At 40.8% G+C, this 24,686-nt stretch overlaps 4 protein-coding genes and 1 long non-coding RNA gene across 6 annotated transcripts; 3 read left to right on the forward strand and 2 right to left on the reverse strand.

Moving 5' to 3' along the window:
• The first annotated feature begins 62 nt into the window (after positions 1–62).
• On the forward strand, positions 63–4,799 carry polr1e (RNA polymerase I subunit E). Its single transcript, XM_044191674.1, has 12 exons — positions 63–198; positions 544–647; positions 790–866; positions 960–1,045; positions 1,271–1,326; positions 1,436–1,580; positions 1,830–1,940; positions 2,722–2,818; positions 2,918–3,048; positions 3,139–3,220; positions 3,655–3,786; positions 4,533–4,799. The coding sequence occupies exons 1-12, from the start codon at positions 123–125 to the stop codon at positions 4,696–4,698; spliced, it is 1,263 nt and encodes a 420-aa protein (XP_044047609.1). The 5' UTR covers positions 63–122; the 3' UTR covers positions 4,699–4,799.
• A 2,419-nt stretch (positions 4,800–7,218) lies between these two features.
• On the reverse strand, positions 7,219–13,628 carry fbxo10 (F-box protein 10). Of its 2 annotated transcripts, XM_044191675.1 has the most exons (11): positions 13,222–13,628; positions 12,143–12,772; positions 11,134–11,964; positions 10,790–10,939; positions 10,436–10,572; positions 9,543–9,613; positions 9,224–9,376; positions 8,760–9,110; positions 8,347–8,657; positions 8,045–8,232; positions 7,219–7,593 (listed from the first exon to the last, which is right to left on the reverse strand). In XM_044191675.1, the coding sequence occupies exons 2-11, from the start codon at positions 12,725–12,727 to the stop codon at positions 7,413–7,415; spliced, it is 2,958 nt and encodes a 985-aa protein (XP_044047610.1). In that variant the 5' UTR covers positions 12,728–12,772; positions 13,222–13,628; the 3' UTR covers positions 7,219–7,412. The 2 variants fall into 2 exon arrangements, with proteins under 2 accessions (XP_044047610.1, XP_044047611.1); XM_044191676.1 differs by lacking the exon at positions 11,134–11,964.
• Positions 13,581–17,380, forward strand: LOC122874097. The gene is made up of 2 exons (XR_006377562.1): positions 13,581–13,665; positions 15,469–17,380. It is a non-coding gene; the product is annotated as an uncharacterized LOC122874097 (long non-coding RNA).
• Positions 17,109–18,667, reverse strand: LOC122874096 (platelet basic protein-like). The gene is made up of 4 exons (XM_044191677.1): positions 18,518–18,667; positions 18,241–18,373; positions 18,003–18,089; positions 17,109–17,574 (listed from the first exon to the last, which is right to left on the reverse strand). Exons 1-4 carry the CDS (start codon positions 18,567–18,569, stop codon positions 17,562–17,564), a joined length of 285 nt encoding a protein of 94 aa, XP_044047612.1. The 5' UTR covers positions 18,570–18,667; the 3' UTR covers positions 17,109–17,561.
• A 4,151-nt stretch (positions 18,668–22,818) lies between these two features.
• Positions 22,819–24,215, forward strand: LOC122873767 (interleukin-8-like). Its single transcript, XM_044190905.1, has 4 exons — positions 22,819–23,101; positions 23,290–23,422; positions 23,556–23,642; positions 23,783–24,215. Exons 1-4 carry the CDS (start codon positions 23,035–23,037, stop codon positions 23,793–23,795), a joined length of 300 nt encoding a protein of 99 aa, XP_044046840.1. The 5' UTR covers positions 22,819–23,034; the 3' UTR covers positions 23,796–24,215.
• Positions 24,216–24,686: the final 471 nt, after the last annotated feature.

Here is a 24,686-nt window from a genome sequence, read left to right on the forward strand (position 1 = left end):
AGAATACATATTTCAATGGTACTTCTGGCCGAATATGCGAGTTTTGTTCCTTAGCCTGAACGGGAATCTTGGCGAACCCGGAACTACAAAGGAGTGAAACCTCTTGCCTCACCTGGAAACCCATGACAACAACTATGGCTGCCTCCTGCTCGTTGGTGTGTTGTGGAGAGGAGAGAGATTCCGACAAAGCTGTTATTGGTGACTGTCTTACATTTATTGGTTGTCGAAACTTTTTAGAAGAAAATTGTAATTATAAGCGTGCAAGTAAATGTTGGGTGGTGTTTATCGTTTTCTATTTTAAACACCCATTTGTACTGCACACGTGGGTGCTAGCAACAGGGCTAGTTGTTTAGTGTTGTGCTTGTCGGGGTGGACTTTTCATGTGAATGAAGTAAAATTTCACAGTAGTAAAAAGTCATAAATTTGTTTTATTTTGTTTGTTGTTGCTTGCATTAATTCAAATTAATTTTCACGTGTACATAATCTTAAATGTGTTTATGATGGTATGATTCACAATAATTGACAAGTTCCTCATTCTCACAGTTCGCTTTTCAAACGGAAACGTCAAAAATGCAGACAAACTGGATTTCACGATGTACAAGAACGCAGATGAGAGTAACCCCAGGAAAAAGAGCAGACGGATATTGGTGAGAAAGAAGAAGGGCTTCTTCCATCCTCAGTACTGTGTCTTTGCACTGTACCTTATATCTTTAAGATGACTTGTTTAGGTTGTGTTGCTAAACTTTCAGTGCTTTCATGACTGTGTTGCTTCTGTTTCCCTCTGACTAGGTTGCTGAATCAGACAGACTGTCCTATGTTGGAAATAATTTTGGAGCGGGATCCTTGAAATGCAACAACGTTTGCAAGTAGGTTAATGTAGCATATTTTGAGATATTGTGACTGTGACAAACTACCACTGTGAAGAGTGTTAATAAGTATGATGTTTGATGTCTGTCTAGATATTATGTAGGAGTGCTGAACAAGCAGACCATGCAAATGGAGGTGCACAGTGCTCAACTCTTCAACATGCAACCTGTTATACCAGGTAAAAGAAAAAACAAAACAAATCACAAGAATGTATTGATTACAATGCTGAATGTAACATTAATGTCTTAAGGTTTCTTATAAGGAGTCTCCATATCCCAAGTTACTAATAACTATCCAAAACAACCAAATCATCATCTTTTGAAAGAGAAATGTTTGGTGCTTTGCTTGCTTTTGTCAAAGCAAATGCAATTTTATGTATTTGCGATGGTTTTTTTTTTGTCAGGAGAGACAACAGAGACTGCAAAACCCCAGGACACTACTCAGACCTTCAGAGACAAGGTGCAATGATTTGTCTTGTTTTTCATAGAATAAGAGAAGAGAGGACTGGGCTCAAATAAGAATACCCTTGGAATTAATATCTTAATCTTATGTCACATCTTCTCTTTAGGTTGACTCTTTGATTGAGGCGTTTGGCACCAACAAACAGAAGAGAGCTCTGAGCTCCCGCAGGCTGAATCAGGTGGGCAGTGATACCCTGCATCAAGCAGTGGCTAAGGCTGCCAACACTGTGATTGACCAGAAGGGTCTGGAAGGTAAGCTACATGGTCACATCGCCATGTCAAGTCGTGGATATGGAAGTCCGTAGTCTAAAAGTCATCAACTAGTCATGTGAGGGCTCACCTTAAAGAAATCTCTAAGAGGTCGGTTAATAAACAAAGAAAGTTGTTAAGTTAACCCTAAATATCCGGCTGCTTGACTCGTCATCTTTCTCTCCATGTAGTGTTCTTCTGTTCCTATGTTATCATAATTTGTTCATCTGCTTTTCTTCTCTCTGGCCTCAGCTCTACAACAGGAAGTGGTTGAGACAGAGTCCCAGGGAGAACTGGCTCTCCACCTGCCCCCCTGCAATGCAGGTGCTGACAAACCTGAGAACGTCTACCTATTTGACGATCGTATCCTTCATTCTGTTTGTGTGTTTTTGTGTGTGTGTCAATAAGGGAATGCAAGAAGAGTAGATGGTGGAACAATTCAATTAAATTTTATTTATATAGCGCCAATTCATAACAGAAGTTATCTCACTGCACTTTTCCTATAGAGCAGGTCTAGACCGTACTCTTTATAATATTATTTACAGAGACCCAACAAATCCCACCATGAGCAAACATTTGGCGACAGTGGCAAGAAAAAAACTTCCTTTTAAGAGCCAGAAACCTTGGACAGAACCAGACTCAATGGTGGGCGGCCATCCACCACTGCAGTGTTGGGTTTTGAGAGAGAGCTTTTAAGAGAGAGAGAATAAGTTAATAATAATAGGAATGACAGTCATAGGAATAATAATGACAATAATAGTAACAGAGCCAATAACAACAACTGTAGTAGCAGTTGTTGAGCAGGAACACGGGCAGCAGGTGGCCCACAACCACAGATCCAGTCTCTACAGCTCCAGAGGCAGAAATACCTGCTGAAAGCGACAGAAGGAGAGAGGAGAGAGACGAGAGGACACAACTACGGGAGAGAGAAGATGTCGAGTTAGTAACATGCAGTAATGGGATAAAAATGCATACAGAGGGAGAGAAGGAGAGAGAAAAGAGGTGCATCATGGGAAGTCTCCCAGCAATCTAGGCCTATAGCAGCATAACTAAGGGATGGTTCAGGAACAAATAATATAGTTGGAGGTGAAAGCTGCAGCTCAGTTTGTTTGTTCAGGTCTCCGTCCTTAATCGATATCTGCAGTCATTAGTCCAGTAGAGTTTGGGGCTTTGGAGCAGGCTGGGTTCAAGATGGCAGCACTCACCTCTGAGGAGCTGCAGAAGATGAGAGATGATGGAGGGTAGGGTGACAAAGAAAGGGATCACATTTGCTGAGACATTTTATTAAGCTACATTTTGTTTCCTTAGATTCTAATGTTTGTTTGTACTTTTTATTTAAGGAGCTTGTGTGTTGTGAAGCACCTGGAGAACATGGCAACTGTAGGCGAAGCCAGAGATAAAAGGGCACGCTGTACCTATTACCTTTCTCTGCTCCTCAAACTGGCACGTCAGAAAAGCATCACCCGCAAGTGTGAGTAATGTTGTTTGCCTTCTTAATATACGTGTTCCTACACACGTCTCTGGAGCACAAACTATTTGTGATTTATCTTTACATGTACAGTTGGGCAGGAGGAAGGCTGTCCTCGCATCATTCAGAGCAAACTGTTGAGAACATTCACTGTGGAGACTTTCAACAGTGGCAGGTATGATGGTGATGGAACTGTTGCATGTTTATCATCTAGTAAAATATCTGCAGGGACTGCATTTGCTTTGCACCTTAATATAATTAGCACCTTGTGAATATGTATTTCATAACCACTGGAATGTGTCTGGAATTTGATTTGGTTAGATTCAATTTGCAATTTCATATTAAAAATCCATGGAAATCACTTTTTACTTTCCTTGCCAAATTTCAGATAATCATGAACAAAGTGGCTGTAATTGTCTCTTGCAGTATTTTGCAACACTTTCTACAGCCAGATGTATTTGTCATATCATGTATCAACACATAGGTCTTGTTAATATATTTTTTGTTGCACTGATTTTATTGAAAATACAATTTATCTAGTTTGGCCACTCATTATTGCATACAAACACACATAAGTGTCACTTGTTCACCTCACCTTTCCCCTTTTAGGGTCCAGAACATGGTGTCTTCATCAATGCGTTCCAAATTAGCAGCTTACTCCCTAGCCCTGCTGCTGCATATGGGTCACATGACTGCTGACCTCACATTACTGCACCGTGACTTGGCAATCACCGAGGCCAGGTAAAAAAACAAAACACAAAGGCGAAGTCTGCATTTCTATATAGAAACTTTTTTATGTGTATTGTTTTTTTCATGTGTAACACATTGTGTTGCAGTATGTTCCACAAATGCATTTAAAGGTCCAATAACATTTAGGAGATCTATTGGCAGAAATGGAATATAATATTAATAAGTATGTTTTCATTAGTGTAAAATCACCTGGAAATAAGGATTGATGTGTTTTCATTACCTTTTTTAGAATAAGTCGTTTTTATCTACAGAGGGAGCGGGTCCCCTTCCACGGAGGTTGCCATTTTGCACTTCCATGTTTCTACAGTAGCTCATAATAGACTAGCCATTCTCTGGCTCTTGATAGGGCCGTCTGTGTTTTTCGTGGCCACCGTAGTTTCTCCTACATGCTTGGAAGGGGAGGGTGAGGCGAGCGGTATTCAAAATGTTGCAAACTGCAATTTCACCACTAGATGCCACTAAATCCTACACACTGGACCTTTTAACATTAAAGGAAATATTAGAACACTTAATGTTACTGTTTAAATAACACTGGAAGACGTTTTTTAAAGTCAGTTGTGTCGACTGTCGCATGTATTGATGTTAGTAATTTTTTGTTCTTTCTGCTTGTGGTTAATCACATTTCGAGCTGTGAATTGTATTATTCTTGTTGTGTATACACAAAACACTGCCAATATGAGGTGCATTACAAGAACATGCCACTATACAGTAACTTATTTTTTTGTGTCTTCCTATAGGATGATCGAAGTAGCAAAGTCAATGGGACTGACCCTAATTAAACCGGCCCGGGGGAAGGCTGACGAGGCTGGACTGCGAGACGAACACAGACAGGCCTCTCTTGTTCTACCTCTGGTCAAATATGATCAGTTCATAGAGAGACAGAAACGCAAGAAAATGCACTGAAGATCAAGACAAGAGTTGGATGGAGAGAGGACTATAAGAATTGAAAATGCCATAACTGTTTATTAATGCATTTTGTAGACAAATAAAGTGGTGAACTTTGAGTTGTACATGATTTCGTTACTTAATGCTTACTGTACAAGATACAAAAAAAAAAACAAAGCGGCGTAATGAGGGGTATACAAATTCTAGATGACAGGAAACATCTAGCTTAGACAGTCAAAACGTATAGGCACATTTGTAGACAGCACATATTGCACACTGAACACACTTATTTTTTCCTTCTATAACTGGCTATTACCAGGTGAGTCTGTGTGGTTGCATGGTACTGCAGCTTGTGGATTGTATCTGGAATGCATCACATTTTAAAAAAACATGGAGGACGTAATACAAAAAACGGACTCACCAGGAAACCGCAGCTCTGTGCAAGAGGCAGAAGCTTAAGTCTGGCTTTGTTTTTTTGCATATACACCTCACACTATAACTCCTTCCCTAGCTACAATCATTGATTTAAAAAGAAAAAAAAAAGTTAAACAAGGCACAGCTTTACAGTGCATCTGGAAAGTATTCACAGCGCTTCACTTTTTCCACATTATGTTACAGCCTTATTCCAAAATGGATTAAATTCATTATTTTCCTCAAAATTCTACAAACAATACCCCATAATGATGTGAAAGAAGTGTGTTTGAAATCTTTGCAATTTTATTTTTAAAAATTAAAAAAAAAAAATCACATGTACATAAGTATTCACAGCCTTTGCTCAATACTTTGTTGAAGTACATTTGGCACCAATTACAGCCTCGAGTCTTTTTGAGTATGATGCTACAGGTTTGGCACACCTATTTTTGGGCAGTTTCTCCCATTCTTCTTTGCAGGACCTCTCAAGCTCCATCAGGTTGGATGGGGAGTGTCGGTGCACAGCCATTTTCAGATCTCTCCAGAGATGTTCAATTGGGTTCAAGTCTGCGATCTGGCTGGGCCACTCAAGGACATTCACAGAGTTGTCCCGTAGCCACACTTTGTTATCTTGGCTGTGTGCTTGGCAGGGTCGTCGTCCTGTTGGAAGATTAACCTTTGCCCCCAGTCTGAGGTCCAGAGCGCTCTGGAGCAGGTTATCAATGATGTCTCTGTACATTGCTGCATTCATCTTTCCCTCCATCCTGACTAGTCTCCCAGTTCCTGCCGCTGAAAAACATCCCCACAGCATGATGCTGCCACCACGCTTTACTGTAGTGATGGCATTAGCCAGGTGATAAGTGGTGCCTGGTTTCCTCCAGACATGATGCTTGCCATTAAGGCCAGAGTTCAATTTTTGTTTCATCAGACCAGAGAATTTTGTTTCTCATGGTCTGAGAGTCCTTCAGGTGCCTTTTGGCAAACTCCAGGCAGGCTGTCATGTGCCTTTTACTGAGGAGTGGCCTCCGTCTGGCCACTCCACCATACAGGCCTGATTGGTGGAGTGCTGCAAAGATGGTTGTTCTTCTGGAAGGTTCTCCTCTCTCCACAGAGAAACGCTGGAGCTCTGTCAGAGTGACCATCGGGTTCTTGGTCACCTCCCTGCCTAAGGCCCTTCTCCCCCGATCACTCAGTTTGGCCGGGCGGCCAGCTCTAGGAAGAGTCCTGGTGGTTCCAAACTTCTTCCATTTAGGGATGATGGAGGCCACGGTGCTCATTGGGACCTTCGATGCTGCAGAAACTGTTATGTACCCATCCCCAGATCTGTGCCTCGATACAATTCTGTCTCTGAGGTCTACAGACAATTCCTTGGCCTTGATGGCTTGGTTTGTGCTCTAGCACTGTTGACTGTGGGACCTTACATAGACCGGTGTGTGCCTTTCCAAATCATGTCCAATCAACTGAATTTACCACAGGTGGACTCTGATCAAGTTATAGAAACATCTAAAGTATGATCAGTAGAAACAGGATGCACCTGAGTGTCAAAGCAAAGGCTGTGAATACTTATGTACATGTGATTTTTTTGTTTTTATTTTTTATAAATTTGCAAAGATTTCAAACAAACAGACTTCTTTTACGCTGTCATTATGGGGTATTGTTTGTAGAATTTGGGGGAAAATAATGAATTTAATCCATTTTGGAATAAGGCTGTAACATAACAAAATGTGGAAAAAGTGAAGCGCTGTGAATACTTTCTGGATGCACTGTACATTGTAGCATGGTTGAAACTGGCATCTCTGAAACCTTTGACTCCTGCTAGGATTTATATATGTGCACTTCCTAACCAGCGAGTCTCAGAAGCAAACTGACGAAACCAACAAAGCCTACAGCAGTTCTGTACATGAATATGACATCTGCATGTAAAAGAACACGATTAGGCTAAAGCTTCATATGGAAATGGTTGTTTTAAGATGTAGGATTGTGACTTTGCTTGAATGTGTTGGACTCCAGCTTCTCTTCATTAATCCACATTTGATGAGTGCACTGAAATTTTATAATAAAATTACAAAAGTCTGATTTCAGATTTAAACAATGTTGTGCCACCCTAATGCACTGGAAGGTGGATGGCCCTTTTAGTGGTTATACTGGGAGCAGCCTTCTTTAACAGTTACTCCACCCCAACAGGAGGGCATCGTTTTGGAAGGTCTTCTCTGAGGAAGGTTGGAGTGCTCCAAATGTACGATATACACCAGTTCAAAAGTGACCGAATGCTGACCTCTTGTGAAAGTCATTCATATTGGTTTCCAAGTGCTTGCCAGTATTCACAGGATGGAGCAGAACATGCTGCCGCTGTGGCAACCATTTTCTACAGTGGCGCTGATCCTGGTTGTCATAGAAATTCCAAGTCGGGAAGGATACTGGGATGAGGAGAGGCCAGAAGGGGAGCTGGCCAGTGGACGAGGTGGAGGGTTCTCCAAAACCCAGGGAGGAGCAGATGTACAGCTACAAAATGCAAGGAGATAAAAAGTAAGAGTAAATAAGAATACAAGGAGCAGTGCAGATGTTAAACCTGCAATAACTCATCTTTTGGCCACCTGTGGGCAGCAGAAACAAGTTGTGATCACAATATTGACACATCAACTTGACATGGTGAACTTGTTAGCAAGCAGTTCTTTATTTAGACATCAAGCAGTTATGTTATTCATTTGGAGTTGTGTTTCTGGCCCCCTATCAAATGTAAGTCCAATTATAATAAGTGGTAATTCTCTAGGTTCATCACTACAAGCAATCCCTTTCACATTGTTTTCACATTGTCATTTGATAGATTGTTTTAATAATATAGATTACAGCCGATTTATGTGTGTGGACAGCAGAAGGAAAGGGAGAGAGCACAGACTGTAAAACCACTGGTGGTCTCTGAATCTCTGGAACTTTGTGTTGGTTGCCTAGTTACCTGTTATTATGCCTTAGAACACTGTTGTTACGCAACACACAGTTCTCATTGCCAGGATCCATATGTAGCAGTGTTTTCTTGTTTCCAGGGTGGCCCTGGAACAAGAGATTGTCATGGACAACACCTTTTACTGGCCCTTGCACAGCAATGCCACAGCCCTGTGCTGGTTGGACACGGTTGCGCAATACCTAAAGATAAAAACCATCAACATGCACATAAATAATGTGTTACTATTTCATTAAGGAGCCATGTACAGTGTTGTAAAAGTAGTCTAACTATGTTCATGCCTCAGTTCATCTCACCTTGATGTCAGCACCACCAGAGACTTGAATCCCATATCCACGGTTTCCAACCACATCATTCTCCACAATCTGCCCGTTGCCACTGAAACTGACACCATGGCCACTGTTTTTATAGATGCCGTTACCACGAAGCTCCACTCGACAGTCTTTCTCCACCGTAACGCCACCTCGACCATTTTCAAGAATGCAGTTTGTAACCAGTCGGGTCAGCTGACTGCTCTGCAGCACAGCAATGCCAGTGCCACGGTTACTGTTTATGAGGTTAGCAAAAACATTCAGGGGCTCACTGCTCTTCACGTACAGACCAACCGCTACAGAAAGGGAGAGGGAAAGATGGAGAGAACATTAGAGACAGGAAGTGAGTGACTTTGTGCACCTGACATTATGTGCTACTCAACAGGTCTATCTATTACCTCCATTGTAATTCATGCAGTTGCTCTCCACCAGGGCCACACTGATGGAACGACGGGCAGAGTGGCGCTCATCCTCACTGTCTAGATCACTCTCCCATGCAAACAGTTCCCCCTCTTCATTCAAGTTCTCCTGCCCTTCTCTCCCTTCTCCTTCTACCCCCCTCCTTTCCCCACTGCCTCCGTCTCCACCAATCCCTTCCTGTCCTGGCCAGTTCGCCTCCCTGGTCTCAATGTTCTCTGGGTCCTTCCTGCAGAACACTGCCAGCCCGTACATACAGTTATGGGTGATGTAGTTTCCCAGGAGCTGCGGGAGGCTGGATGACATAACCCACACACCACAGCCTTTGTTACCTGAACAAACAAGAGGAAGAGGAGGAAATTAAACATCTGTGCCATGGCTGGTAAAGATGAGATCAAAGGTGAGCTGTCAAGATAATTGTATGATGCTGCCTGACATTACATACAGTAGACATGGTTTCCCTCAATAAGTCCGCGGCCTCTCTCTCCCACCACAACGCCGTCTGAATAGCCATAACAGATGTAGTTGTTCCTCAAGATGGGATCACCTCCTCTGCGTATGTCCACACCCCCCCACTGGTTCTCTTTGATCACATTCTCTGGAATTAAAAATATATTTATGTAAAAACAAATCAGGGTTCATAACCACAAATGGTGCTTTTACGTTCTGTAACTAACACACTTAAAAGGGGGGAAAATGAAGAACTCATTTGGCATGCTGATGTGAAATGTGGAAAAGGAGGTGGGACAGTTCCACTTACACACCTGTAATCATCCCTCTGCCATTCTCATTTATAGCTATCCCTGCTGCCTGGCCCTGGAAGATGTGATTCCCACTAAGAGAGAATGTGGGGAGAGGATATGAGTGGAACAGGAGCTCAGTTCAGACCTTATGTAGTAGTCTATACAGAAAACACTGGGTAAGGCTTGCTTGTTTATGTTACCAACTGCACCCCTAACATCACATCTTACACTTATACAACTCTGCTTACACCACACTGTAAAATGCTGTAAAAGTTATGTGTAGCAGCAAAAAAAATATACCACTACACTGCAGCAGTCATAGTGATCGTGAAGTTGCTTGAGTGAAATTATCAAAGAATACAACAACACAGGTTTTTCAATTGAAGAAAGAGGGTTTTGAGGGTTTTATGGAAAATTGCATAAATGGTGCAAACATAAATCCCAGCTGATTGCCAATACTTCCATTAATAAATTGAACAGAATGAACCATAGAAAATAATTTTCTCTTAACTGTACTGAACTCCAACACTGTACATGTTTAGAAGAGTGGTAGAATGGCTCTAAACCCTTCCCTGACTGACAGACCTGATAATGAAAAACATCTTTCCATGGGCCTTTTCACGGAAGACATGTTGACATGTCACAGCAAGAAAAGCTGGGAAACATCTGTGCTTCTCTGATGATTTAAAATGTCTGCGGTGAAAAATGCCTATTGTAATGATGGTTTCAAATACAGAGTGCTAAACAATATTGCTTTAATTTGACTTGTTAGAAAATCCCCCAGCTTTTGTCCTTTCTGGAAAAAAAAACAACCTCTACATGCTGTATGAACACAGTGAATAATATCCAAGTGATGGGAAAAGCAGAGACTACACATTCTTGGGCAAGTTAGATGTTTGTAGAGTGCCACTTACTTGACCACAGGATTCCCACTAAAGAGAATATACACGCCCGCTTCCTTATTGTTATAGATCTGGTTGCTCCGTATTGAACCTTTTCCATTGCCAAGGACAACAACCCCTGAACGCAAACCACTATGTATTTTGTTGCACTGTGGAATGAAAGACAGAATGAGAGAGTAAAAATGGAGTAGAATCCAATGTGAGCTTCTATACATCACCATGACAACTGACTGTGAGATGTTGTTGAAAGCTCTGGGAAAAGCTAGTAAGTGGATCTTGTGTTAAGATTATTTTGTCAAATCGTAGGGAATCATTAGTTTCTTCCTTTTAAAAATTTGACTTCAATGACAGTGGAGCAGCAATTACCACAATGATGGGGTTAGCCCCTTTTCGGATGTCCAGCCCCGCCTCCCCATTTGAGTGGATGTTGTTTTCTGCGATGAGGCCCTGAGCAGAGAGGCGCATGAACACACCTGATGCACGGCACTCACACACCTCGTTTCTCAGCATCACTATCTGAAGGAGGCGAGAGAGAGGAGAGGGAGCTCAAATAACGCTTTGAAAAGGAAACTGCTGCTTAATTACTCATGAGCTGCTACCTTAACTTCTGCTGCCTTTAAAAGTCACTAAACATATGATATTTAAATGTGTTAAGATACATTTAAGTGACACTCCATTAGTCCGAAAAGCATTATTATGATCTCATTTACTGTGGAGTTCTGGATGCAGCGGACAGCATAGTTAAGCCCACGGAAAACATTGCCCTCCAGCCGAGCTTGCCCATAATTAGACAAATGCACGCCACCCTTCCCTTCCCTGAAGAGGCAGCGTCTGAGGATACAGCCAAGGGTGGATGCTGCCAACATCTGAGCCTCCGGGTCCCTGTCTAGTTCTTGCTGAAGGGTGAGGGGTTCAGGGGTCACAGATGGGGGATCCGGGGAGGAGGTCAGTGGCAGAGAGCCATCTGGCCGAGGCTTGAGCAGATGGGATAGGCCATGATGGTCACATGGGATTTTGTAATCCAATGTAAATGGATTTTTGGTGTTCTTAGTTCCTCCTCCATCTTGGTTCTCCTCCTCTCCCTCGCTGTGGTCACCATCACTCCAGCAGTCTTCAATCACTGTGCCCTGACACACTGCACCTACCCCAGTCTTCCTCTGCCAGTCTTCTATGCTCACATGCTCCTTTTTAACATTAGTACCTGGAGGTTGATGCCCACCAGTGGAGCCAGCCAGTCGGCCTCTGGGAGGGCTATTGTTATTCCCAGACGTGCTGCATGATGGGAACGTCCTGGCTAGGGCAGCCAAGTGTTTGCAAGCCCAGCTCCTTTCTGAAACTGGAGGACCTTCAACTGTCACAGAGGCTGTGTCACTTCCCGAGAAGTCACAGCTGTCAAATAAACTGAGGACAACACCCAGCAAGTGGGCAGAGCTGCCTTGTGAGAAGGAGCAGAAGCGAGCCTGGCAGGTTCCTGGGCCGCGCATTTGCAACTGAGCCCCCTCAAAATTGCAGTTGTCTAGCTGGACATGACCCCATGACGTCTAGAGCAAAGCCAGGAGAGAAAGGTGACTGGAGTGAGACAGATTCAGCAAGAAAGACAAGACAATTACAAGTATAATTACACCTGATTTTGTTGAGATATTTGAGAATTCAGGACTGAGCAGACTAAGTTATTCTGAGCACTTGATAAGACATTGATGTATAAAGAAAGTTCTTTACCTTGTAGACCACAGTGGAGAACCAGGGTGGCATGAACACCAGATTACACAGCCTGGCAGTAGGGCACTGCTGCTCCATGCACACCAGGAGGGCCACCTCACCCAATTGTCCCAGTCCAACTAGCTCCACAGGTACCTTCAGTGCCACTTCAGCCTGCTCCTCATACACCCCTGGATGGAGAACCACACGGTCATATGGCCCCACGACACCAAGGGCCCCGCGTAGAGTCTCAAACTCACATCCAGACCCCACATGCCAAACCCTGCGGTCTTTTCGACGACGGAAAAAGAGGAGGCAGGCAGAGGACTGGAGCTCTGGCCCATTTTGAGTCCAGGTGCGGGTGGCTAGGGCGTGCTGCTTCAGGGCCTCTCTCCAGGATGGGGGCTCCAGATGGGGCTGGCTGGGCCAGTTGGGATGTCGGCACTCACGGCAGCCTAAGCAGAGTTGTCTCCAGCGGGTGTTATCTAGAGACAGGATGAGCTCCCGCCAGGCACGGCACACCTGGCAGCAGCGGCCCAGGTCAGGGAGAGGAAGGTAGGCTAAGATAACCCTCCACAGCTCCACAGGGAGGCTGCCCACCTCCATGGCAGCAGAGACACCGGCTGGGGAGCACCGTGACGGGAGAGGCACCTGAAAACAGTCAGCCATACGCACACACGCACGCGCAGTTAGGGCAACAGGAAACCGCTAGCGCCAACCGTTATACAACAACATTAAAGATAAACATGTACACATCTGAGCTTATAAATGATCAAACAGCCAAATAATCAATGCTACAGTGGCCAGTTATTACTGTGACTAGTAACCCGGTGTTATTTTAGCATAAAAACAACACGTAAAGAAATAGACATGATGGAAATGACGCCGTGAATTCTGTAATGTTATTGTATTTTAAATGTATGTAATACACTAATATCTCCACGTGGGTCTGTTGAAAGTTTGCTACGATTAATGACGGTTAGCTAGCGAGATAACTTCGCGCTATGTTTGGTAATTTGCAAACCTTGCTTAACTAACGTTAGCTACAACATCTCCAAACAGGGGGAGAGCATCGTATCCGTCAATATTATAAGCCTTACCTTTTACCAGTTTGCCATAGTTAGATGACTCAACACGTCTGTTACATGTCTGCGACAGCGACTTTTTTCTCACTGCTTCCACAGTTCATAACAATCCATGATGACTGCAGATGTGCCATCGAAATGGAGTTCAATTGCTTCCAGTTTACTGCAAGACACCACGAAACAAACCGAGAGCTGGTCCGTCTTCCGCTTCCCAAAAGTGGGCGTTAACCTGATAGAAGTAGACTGCTGCTAACACTGTTGTTTGCCACTTAAATCCTATGTATAATACGTATGTGGTTAAACCCGATGCTACAGAAAGTGGGTGGCGCTTTGGTCCAACCCCATCTTGCCTCTCGCATTTCTGCAGCCCAGCTCGACATACCCAGGGGCACACCGTTTTGCTATAGCTTCCAGGTTGAACGACATGTTTCCTCCAAACGGTGCGCAACCGGCTTTGAGGTATGTTTTCTCTCGTTTGGTGGGTGTGTCAGAGGTGTTACCCAATCCACAGCGAGGTGTATATAAACCCCGCCGTATTAAAAAGGCAGTGCGCTTGTGTACAAAACAGGGTGTTCAAGGCACCACTATTTCCGTTTACATAAACGTTTTGCTACGTTTAGTCGTATTACCACATCAGTGCCTGTCACAATAACTTAATCAAACATTTTGGTTTAAATTTCCCCATTCTTCCATCCACATTCTTGCATTATAACAAGAGTTACAGTTTTTAAGGGTAATAAGGATAATAATTGCTTTCTTTCAAATTGTACACAAATACCTTTTAATGTAAAACACAATTCGCATACCATTTCCCCTTAAATAAATATTATTCAAACAATTGTAAGTGTGTGTGAGTGACAAGATAATGGGGAGGGATAAATAATCACAATAGAGTGATGACACAGAAAGAAAAAAAAGAAAATAAAACATTTTAATGTTTGCACAATTGTTTCACACCATTTACCATTTCCATTGTGGAAACAATTGACAATGGGTTAGATGAGATGGCTCAAAGCTCATGACCATAACTAAGGTTTGGAACACAAACCCACTTTTTTAAATTGAGAGCCTCACCTTACAACCAGTCTATATATATATATATATATATATGTGATCACAAAAAATAAATGGGTTGTATAGCCCATATGCTGCACTACATCGCTGATTTCCTTTATAGTATTATTTAATTAGCCTTGTATTAGAGGAAAATGTGCTAATTATGTCCAAAAATGTCATCAACGCGTACCCTTTGCAGCTGTACAACTTGTACCTGAAGAAACTGTTTAGAAACATTTATTGTATCTTACTGTAAGAGGTGGTAGATTTTACAGCCCAGTAGTCGACCAAGCAAAATGACTGAACCTAGCTTCAGTAAGTTTTTTACATGCAGCTGTATCCCAAATATCTGACTTTGCTGGACTGTTAGCTTCCTCTGACTAGGTTTTGAAGTGCTTAAAGAGTCAATAAATAAAATTTCACTTCAGCTGCCCCTTAGCACAAAATTACCTTAATATAGTTGATTAGGTGATCAACACCAGGCAGTGATTTTACAGCTGCTGGTTAATGGCTTACTAAACAGGGTTTGGACCCAAAAGTATGACTCACAGATAAAGAATTAAGATAAAAGTTCAGGTTTTCATGCAGGCAAGAGTCAGTAACAGGCAGGCAGAAAAAAAACATGCAAAAGGGGTAAAAATTCAAAAAGCAGGCTGGAGTTTATAACAGGCAAGAATCGACTTGCAAAGGCTGGCATGCTATGGTTGGTGAGAACACTGGAGGATCTGGTGAGAAATGAAGGGATGGGCTGGTAAATACGACAAAGCTGACGGGGCAACCATTGTGCAGGTGGGTGTGTAGGTGAGGTGACAGGGAATGGTGGGAACACTGGGGTTACTGAAGGACAGGTAGGAGTGGCTGGAGAGTTAGTGCCATGCAAGGAAATAAAGCAGACATGAGATTAAGAACTGGCTGATGTTGTAACATACTGTTTTTCAACAGGCTTTTTTTTGTTAACTCAGCATCAACTAGAATTGAGCACTCTTAATTTCCTCCTTTATCCAATTCCCATTATATGATAGGATTGACTTATCCTTGTCACTTTATTTATTTCTGTTATTTACCACAATAGGAAAGGAAATGTCAGTCATGATTTTTCTGAAGGTAGATGTTGATGATGCTCAGGTGCGAGATGCACATAACATTTACAAACAACAACCTCCATATACTGAAGTAAATAACTGAAATATTAATGTGTTTTGCCAGGAAATACAAATACAAATCCTGTTTCATCGAAGTTCATTTGAAGTTTCCTTTTCTACAAGAATGGAAAGGAGGTAGGAGCTCTGTGACGCTGTTGCCAACACCAGCCTCCCGATGGTTTCTTCAATCCTAACCAGCTTTTTAAAAATATTTTTAGGGTTTTTGTTTACAGTTTTTTACAGGTGGATGAACTTGCTGGAGGTAATAAGCCATGGCTACAGGAGAAGGTGGCAAATTTAAAATGACCTGCCTGATTTATTGCGTATCTTGAATTTAATATAAAGTTCTGTGGGTTTTCGGCATGAATTTGTAAAGATGGGCACACTGGTGGTCTGACATAGTTAAAGAAGTTAAGGCAAATATGGACTAGTTTTTAAAGAAGCAAGCTAGTAATATTTAGCTTTGCAGTAGATAAATGAGCACTTTCAAGCTTAGTGCGTTAGCATCAATGGTATAAATTTATGATTCCATCTATTTCTGTCATTGATATCAAATGGAAATAAATAATTATATATAAATGATAGCAGTGGTCAAATTCAGGTGAGTTTCTCAAGAATAAACATCACAACAAAAACAGGTGACCTCTACATGTATTGAATAGCTTTTGCCAGAACCAACAGCACTAATGGGATGGAGTAATAATTAGCTAGGCTGCCAGGAACAGCAGTATCATGTTGTTGTTGGCTCTTGTCCTAATCAGTTTTGGTTATAAGGTACAGCTGTACAGCAGCCAAATGTTTTCCTTGAAAAGACAGTTTTACTTTGAGGAAATGTTGCACTAAAATGATAGGTCAGTAATGTCAGTTGCTGATGAGTCCTGATGTCCAAGAGGTGGCGATGTCCTTCCACTGAGAATTTATTCTGATTTACAGATTCTGACAGCTGATACGCTGTCCTACATGACACAATCCAAGTAACACTGTTTGAAGTGTTGTTTTCCAAACATTTTATTGTGTTTTCTCCATCACAAACAGCAAAAAGACCTCTCCAAAACAAAAAACTTCTTAGCAGAAGAAGAAGTGGAGTGGACAATCACACAATGGTTATGTCTCTATGATGTGGGACATTCAAAATGTAAAGGGACAGAGCAGTTTTTAGTGGGACAGTGCTCTTCCAGACAGATCTTTTGAAAAAAAAAACTTTTTAAAAACAGCATTTGATGAGTTATGTTGTATGGCCTTTCAAGAGACCAAATCAGAGATCATGTCTGACCTCTGGGTGAGATTAATGTGGAGTCCAATCTGAAAATGCCAGGTTTAATGTTATAGGAAATATCAAATTAAACATATTGTGTTTGGTTTCCATTTACTTACAAATTTTCATCATTATGGTTGTTGTGACTTGGTTTACACAACTAGCTAGCTAGATTTTTTATTTTTTTATGTGTAGCATATCTCATTCAAAGATAGAAAAATGTGACACTAGCTACTTTTAAAATACTACATATTAAAGGTCTATATTATTTTATATCTTTCAACAATGTTCTTTTTATTGCTAGTTGTTCTACAAAGCCACAATAAATGAACACAACTGTTTTAAACCATGACTGTTGCTTTACCCTCCCACACACTACTGACTAATGAGGAAATTACAATGAAATGATAAAAAATCATCACAAAAGAGAAGGACTGACTTCTGCTTTGTATGTTATGTCACAATTTATTCACAATCATTTTAGATGAAAATGTGTATTTATATTTTTGAAGAAATAGGTGTACACATGACTTTGATTATTTTACTGTGCTGTACCTTTGAAATACAAGTATTTTAATTGCCTACAGAAACACCTCTTTTAGTTATTATGTAGTTAGTAAGTAGATATATGATGTTTAACATATTGTTCAGAATATAGGTTTGTTGTGTCACCTCATCATGCCTTCCTTTCTCGCTGGCACTCAGAAAATTAAAAAGTTGGGTACACGATCAAAACACAAACTCTTGAATATCGCAGCTGCCACACAAATCTTTCTCATCAAGCAAAACAAACTCTTTGTGCTCCATCATTCCAATCCATGCTTCCACTTTGAACTTCAGTGGTGATGAAAATGTGTCTCTAAAAACAAACCTTCTTTCCATCCAAGCCAAATCTGTGTTCTTCAACGTGTTTGCCTACCGAGAAAAAAAGTACATATATTATAGGGTAATTAATCTCACTTGACACAAGTGTTTATGAATTAGACTGGCACTTTTTCCTGGAAAATCTGCCTCCTCTGGTTTTTAATAACAGGCTCACCCCACTCAAGTCGGTCAATGACTAATGGTTAAACAGCTGTCCAGAAAGTTCAATGTTAAGGAGAAGTGATTACTTAAATTCTCTTGTGCAGACAACCCAATCTTTTCCTGTAAAAACAATGAATTATTGTTCATACAGCTGCCATAAAATAGTCAGAGTTGCCTGTCAGTCAACACTAAGGTAATAAAATATCTTTGTGCAAAAAGATGTGGCTAAGAATGTGCAATCCTATTGCTGTCAAGTGTTTATCCTGAACATAAAGAATTCAGATGGTAAGTAAGGTATGTTATGAATATGGACTTACCCAGCCCCTTTCTTCTCAAGCACTTTTTTGACCCAAGGAGCATTAGGGTCAAGACAAACCTTTTCCCCATTCTTTTTAAGAGAGGCACTGCAAGATCAATGACAGGTCAGAGATATCAGACACAGCAGTATTTCCCGTAAGACTTCAAACTATTACACCAGACCCATTAAGATACAGGCGATCACCTCAGGAAATGAAATGAACAGAACAACTGTTAACCTTTGGCCCAAGGGCTTACATAATCTCAATTTCGTTGCAGTGGGAGCTGGCATGGTTCACCTCCACCTGTCCTATGTAACGCCCAATGGGCCTTTGCTCCTTGGTGATGCATTGACATCGCAGAATCACTCCTCGATCCCCCAGACTGATACCTGAGGTTGTGAGAGGTCAGAGAAGGATATAAATATCTGGCCAAAAACATGGTAAAGCATACTGTTGATTGCCAAATGCAGATCACAAACAAAGAGAGTTTGTGAATTCTTATATTTGAACAGTAATTAACAGATTAGACTCACCCTCATGGATGGACAGGAAAACCAGGAGTGCCACAATAGTGATGGTAGACATATCTGCTCTGAAGCTGAAGTCAGATACAAGTAGTGTTAGTCAGTAGACTGCAATGATTCGTATAAAGTCCAGCACTTCCCTCTGCAGTTGAAAACTGATGCAAGTCTGCTCTGTAAACCCTTTTTTTCTTTTTTTCTTCCCTTCCTTCACTTATTCCAAGGAATAGGGAGTCATCAGGCCAAAAGGAGGGTTTATCATTCTAAAATGAATGGATTTAAAACTACTCTTGTAAATTCAGATTTTTTTGCTTCATCTCACTGTGCTTGTCTAGTTAGCAAGCTGTGGGTGTTATTTTGACCCATTGTCTTTAAAGTTATCATGCGAAAACTCTTTTCCTGTGAAAATTGTCTGATTCAGTGCTGTGGCAGAATTTATCTGGAATTTGAATATGTGCTAAACAAACTAAGTGTATTCATCTGCACCACCCATTGCACTGGTCTTGTTAGCCTTGGAAAAAGTTTTCTGAGTAGACAATATTCCTTTTGAAATTGTCTCTTCAATGTTTTTTGGAATTTGGACATCTGTGCCAAATTAACTGTGTCCATCCTGTTGTATTTCAGCATTTTGAAATACTCTGTTTTGATTTATAACCTGAAAAGGATCATATCACTGAGCAACTTCACTTCAGTCACAAAAGTGTGCAGATATAGAAAATGATTTTCTGGGTATAAACACATGATGATGGGTATAATCCTATCAAAGAACAGGAATAAGACAGTTTGTGACTTAGTATTAATTCCAGTGTAAATGTGTACTGTGTGTATGCTGTGTATGTTAGCTTGCCATGGGATGAAGCTTAATGTTAGAGAGATGCTGTGGAATGTAAACTCCTGCAGGGCCACCCACCCTCAGATAGCTATCCATTCTCAAAGTTTTTTGTGAGGGGAAAAAAGCAGCCAATCCCCTCCTCTAGCTATTTGTAAATCCAAAAACTCCCTGACATTTCCTGAAAACCCCAGAGGCTGGGTGCCTCTGAGTCTCCTTTTTGCAGGTTCTCACTTCCCCATGTTGTATAACAGTCTGACCCTAGTTCAGCTGAAACATATTGTTTGCTATTATATTACAATGGAGCACACTTATACTAAAGCGGCACAATAATGTTCAAGCATACCTATCAGCTCACCTCTCAAACACAAAGAAAAAGAAAATAAACAAAAGACTGGGAGATGACAAGTTCATGACTCATTCCTGAATTCCCCAGCTCCTGTCTTCATCATTTTGTATCCTTTAGTATCAGTGTGTAGTGTTTTGTGTGCATGTGCCTATGTTTGGTTTGTAAACCACACTTTATGATAAGACAGTGATAGTGAATGTTATTAGGAAGAATACCATTCAAGGCATGAGCAACCTCTCTATTATACTCTATGTTATGTTGCTGTGTATGCTGTGCAATACCTTAATACACTATGCAATGTTATGCAAGTTATACCAATGCTGAAGAAAGCAATATGTGAAAAAACACTGACTTAACAAGACTAAGGGCCCTGTTTTCATACCAGCACAAAGCCAGTGCTAGAGCAGTTGCAAAACAATTTTCATCAGGTGCTAGCCTGTTTTTTTGCACTTGTTAGGTATTTTACCAGCTCTAAACTCACTCGTGCTAAGGTGGGTGGAGTGGTGCAGCTGATCAGCATTTTTTGCATGCTTACACTTTCTAACATGAAAAGTGGCACTAAACACAAAGTGCAGCTGAGGCTGATATTTTTGCAGGTAGTTGGTCACAAACCAAAGTACTGGACAAATTGAAACTTTGAACTGATGAAAGCCCTTATCACCAAATTTATTACGATTCATCCTGAGGGGAACATGAATATCTGTACCACATTTCATGGTAATCCATCCAATAGTTGTCACAACATTTCACTCTGAACCAAAAATATGAACCTCATGGTGGTGCAAGATGAAAAGTCAGGGGATCTCCAAATTTATTAGGATACATTGTCTGGGAACCATGAACGTCTGTACAAAATCTTGTGCCAATCCATCTAATAGATGCTGAGATGTTTCACTAAAAAAGTTAATTTTTTTACCCACTGGTGGGGCTAGAGGAAATGTCAGGGGATCACCAAGGTAATTAGGCTTCATCCTCTGGAGACCATGAATATCTGCACTAAATTTAATGGCAATGCATACAATAATGTAGCAAACTACCAACTGACACTGCCATCTCTTTACTGTGATCCCTCTTAGATTTATAGTAACATACTATTACTGTAAATGATAAACCATGATCATGATGCATGGCCACTAGAGTTTAGTCTGAGGTTGAATATTTACCACATTTAAATGGCTTTCTACTCTGCAACACTGAAAGTTTTTGGTGAGGTCAATGGGAAGTTTGGAATATCCAAACATTTATGAATCTTTCTGTCAAAGAAGATTTCATCATACAGCACTTCTTCTTTGATCCCATGAAGCTACAGAACCTGTTTCCTCTATTGCATGTGTGTGTGTGTGTGTGCTGCGCTACAAAAATGAATCTTGCAAATCAGTTACATGAATGAAAGTGGATTTGTCTTTGCCATTGCTATGTACAGTACAGGTTTCAGAGATGCCAGCTTCAACCATGCTACAATGTACAGTGCATCCAGAAAGTATTCACAGCGCTTCACTTTTTCCACATTTTGTTATGTTACAGCCTTATTCCAAAATGGATTAAATTCATTATTTTCCTCAAAATTCTACAAACAATACCCCATAATGACAGCGAGAAAGAAGTCTAATGACCTGTACTTATATTGTACTGCTATTAGCACTCTGCCCGCAGAGCCACAGAGTAAATTTAGGGGAAGATCAATAGATAAAAATGGTCATATGTTTCCTAACTTATGCTGGTCACATGCTGCCTGTCATGCCATTTTCACTTATCTCACCACATACTTTGGCGTTAAGCACAACAGTGACAATGTTAAATCAGAAACTTTTCAGTGAATCACATGCTGCAAAAGGACATGTGTAGTTCTAGATGAGAGCTGGTCATAATTTTCAGCCTGTTTGAGATTTATTTTAGTTCCTGTTGAATAAAGAACTAAGAGCTAAAATTTAAATAAAAATTGTTGTACTCCTAACAGACATCATTTTGTCTCCTGTCCAAAAGCTTTCCATCAGCACATATTGTTTAAGTGGGGCAACAATTAAAGAATTAGTATGTCAAAACCCCAAGCCCCCTGTTCAGAAGCTACTACATACTTCCTTCTTAGTGATGTAGTCACTGCGGACAGATGTGTTTGAGCTTGTTGAGGTTGCATCAGGCTTCAGTCCCATGAAAGTTTTTGGCACATCGCCTGTTGTTGCTTTAGGAATGTCACATGCATGAGCCATGAGCAAGAGTGTCATAATTGCCTCGTAATATGGTTTACAAACTCAAAAGTTTCTCTTTCTGATTATATTTAGTGTTAATTTATTGTAACTGTATTATTTAAATTGGTAGATTGTAACATTGTTTGGAAAGGAGTTGAAAACAAAACTATGATATCAGACATCACGTTTCTCTCTGTCTCTTTCTAAATACGAAACAAATGCTTTAACATTTTCTGTGAAGCATTGTAGTGCACATTAGGCAGGTGTACACAGTATTCACCTTGATGAACTTCAGCAGGTAGCTGACTTGCTATTATTGAACTTTAACTGCAATGAACATGGTAGTGCATGCAGGGCAGTGTTTTAGAAATTCTTGTTATTGTGTTTTAATAGCTGTATTATTTTTTTAGTAGATAGCTCTGCAGCTGTTAACAGCGACTAAAACACAATAACAAGTAGCTGTCCGAATATGTGAGAGACATGCCAACACAAAGTTCATGAATGGACTCTTGGTACAACAGTTGAAATTTTTGATGACAAAACCTTAGGTCTACATTCACAGATTGCATCTAATTGTTCATTTTATTACATGTCATCTCTGAATCAGCTTTCAGTTGATCAATAGCTAATGCGTGAGCTTGATGTGAGCAATGGTGCAATACACTGCTAACAGCAATGTCTAATTTACAAAGCATTTCTCTCAAGCTTTCCCATCACATCAACCGCTACATTACAAATTTTTAGTCACCGTGTTTTCACAAATTATAACTCTGTACCAGTGACAAATGCAGGCCCATGAGTCCTCTTGATAAATCAGAGTTGTCAGTCAAATACCTTACAGTGTAAATTCCCACTTGGCTGCAGACTGCCCCAGCTTGCGCAACCTGCCTGATCTAGGGAAATGACTCATTTCCAGGAGCTGGCTATAAAAGGACACATTCTCCCTCTTCAGTGCTAGATTCAAACAGCAGAGCGAGAAGGTAGCTGAACCAAGAAAAGCAAAAGTAGAGGAGAAACGCAACTGAGCAAAAGAAGAAAAAGAAGTAGAAGTAGAAGAAAAAAACCTTCTTTATTTTTACACAGTGCTTCAGGCTTCATCAGACAGCTTTTTGAAGGACCTTCTTATCCTTTAGTGTTAATTGTTGCAGAATTTGTAAAAGGCAAAATGAAGAGCAGCAGAGTTATCATCACCTCTATTGTGGTGCTCCTGGCCTTCCTGGCCATCAGTGAAGGTAAGATTATTTTGTTATTCAGTAATTGAATGTAACAGTATTGAACTATGGTGTGACTCAAGTTACTCTCTGCATTTGAACTGTCACTACTGTGCACATTCTGCTGTCCTCGTTTCCTCAATGCATCAAGAGTGATCAACAGACACTGTTGCACTTTGTGACCACGTGTGACTCCTGCCTCCTAACAGGGATGAGCCTGAGAAGCCTGGGAGTGGAGATGCACTGCCGCTGCATCCAGACAGAGAGCAAACCCATAGGCCGCCACATTGGGAAGGTGGAGCTGATTCCTGCCAACTCCCACTGCGAGGAGACTGAGATCATGTAAGACCTAATTTCAAAGCCTTCATGCCATCTAGATAGTGATAATGTTGATACTTAGAATTTTTTTTATTGTCACTTGTTGGCTTCATCACCTTGTTCTGACTGCGTCTCTGTTTCTTGCTTGGTGTTGCAGTGCCACCCTTAAAAAGACAGGCCAAGAGGTTTGCCTGGACCCAGAGGCTCCCTGGGTGAAGAGAGTGATTCAGAAGATCATGTCCAAGTAAGTACAAGTCAATTATACCATATAAGGGCAATCAAACACAATGGACGACTTTCATGATTTAACTGGATAATGTAACAGAAAATGCCACTTGTATAATACACAAATTAATTATTCTGTTCTGTTTCTTTTCTCTGCAGCAAAAGACGCTGAATAGACCGGGAGAGATGTGTTTCATGAGTCTGAGCTGTTTACTGCAAAGCCAATGAAAAGTACCAACAAGTATTTGTTTGATAAGATGATGAAGCCATCACACTCATCCCATTTTAATACCAGAGGACCACTTAATGCCCTGATCAACTGTTGAAAATGACAACTGAACTTGAGGTTATGTTTGTATCAAACATGTTAACATTATTAACAAGTCTATGCTTGTTTGTATGTCACTTGTGTTTGTTGCAGCCAATAGTGTGGCTGCTCCTGTAGTTTGTAAAACTGCATCACTGTTGCCTTGTCTATAACTTATGTGTTATTTCATATTTATTGATGTATTTATAAAATGTAAGTGTATCTGGATTCAACTGAATAAAAACCTGTTGATTAATTAAATTTTTTTATACATGAAAATGAAAATGGTATTTCTGTTTGTTCTTTCTTACATATTATTAGTTTGCCTGTCATGCTGTGTGTCCCTTGCAAGAATGTACTGACAAGACACAGATTTAAAAAAGAATGGTCTAAATTGAAGCAGTCAATTCCTGACTTTTAGCAGTATGGTTAAGGCTGCAAAAAATGCTGGATCCCCTCCTAATGCTGGAGCAACTTTATAGTGTCTTTCATTGGACACAACTTGCCTGGTTAGTATGCATGCCTTTAAAACACACTACAGCTGACACAAATGGTTGATTCATTGATGAGTCGTTCATGTTTTAAGAAAAGAAAAGCCAAATTTTCATTAGTTCAAGGTTCTCCAGTATGAATATTTGCGTTTTTTCTTAGTTTTCTATGATAGTAAACTGAAGATGTTTGGGTTTTGGCTTCTGTAAAAATAAGGAATGTATATATGTAAATATGTATATATGTAAATTGTGATGATAACTGTGA

The sequence above is a fragment of the Siniperca chuatsi genome, linkage group LG3 (assembly GCF_020085105.1).
Source record: "Siniperca chuatsi isolate FFG_IHB_CAS linkage group LG3, ASM2008510v1, whole genome shotgun sequence".
Classification (NCBI taxonomy): domain Eukaryota; kingdom Metazoa; phylum Chordata; class Actinopteri; order Centrarchiformes; family Sinipercidae; genus Siniperca; species Siniperca chuatsi.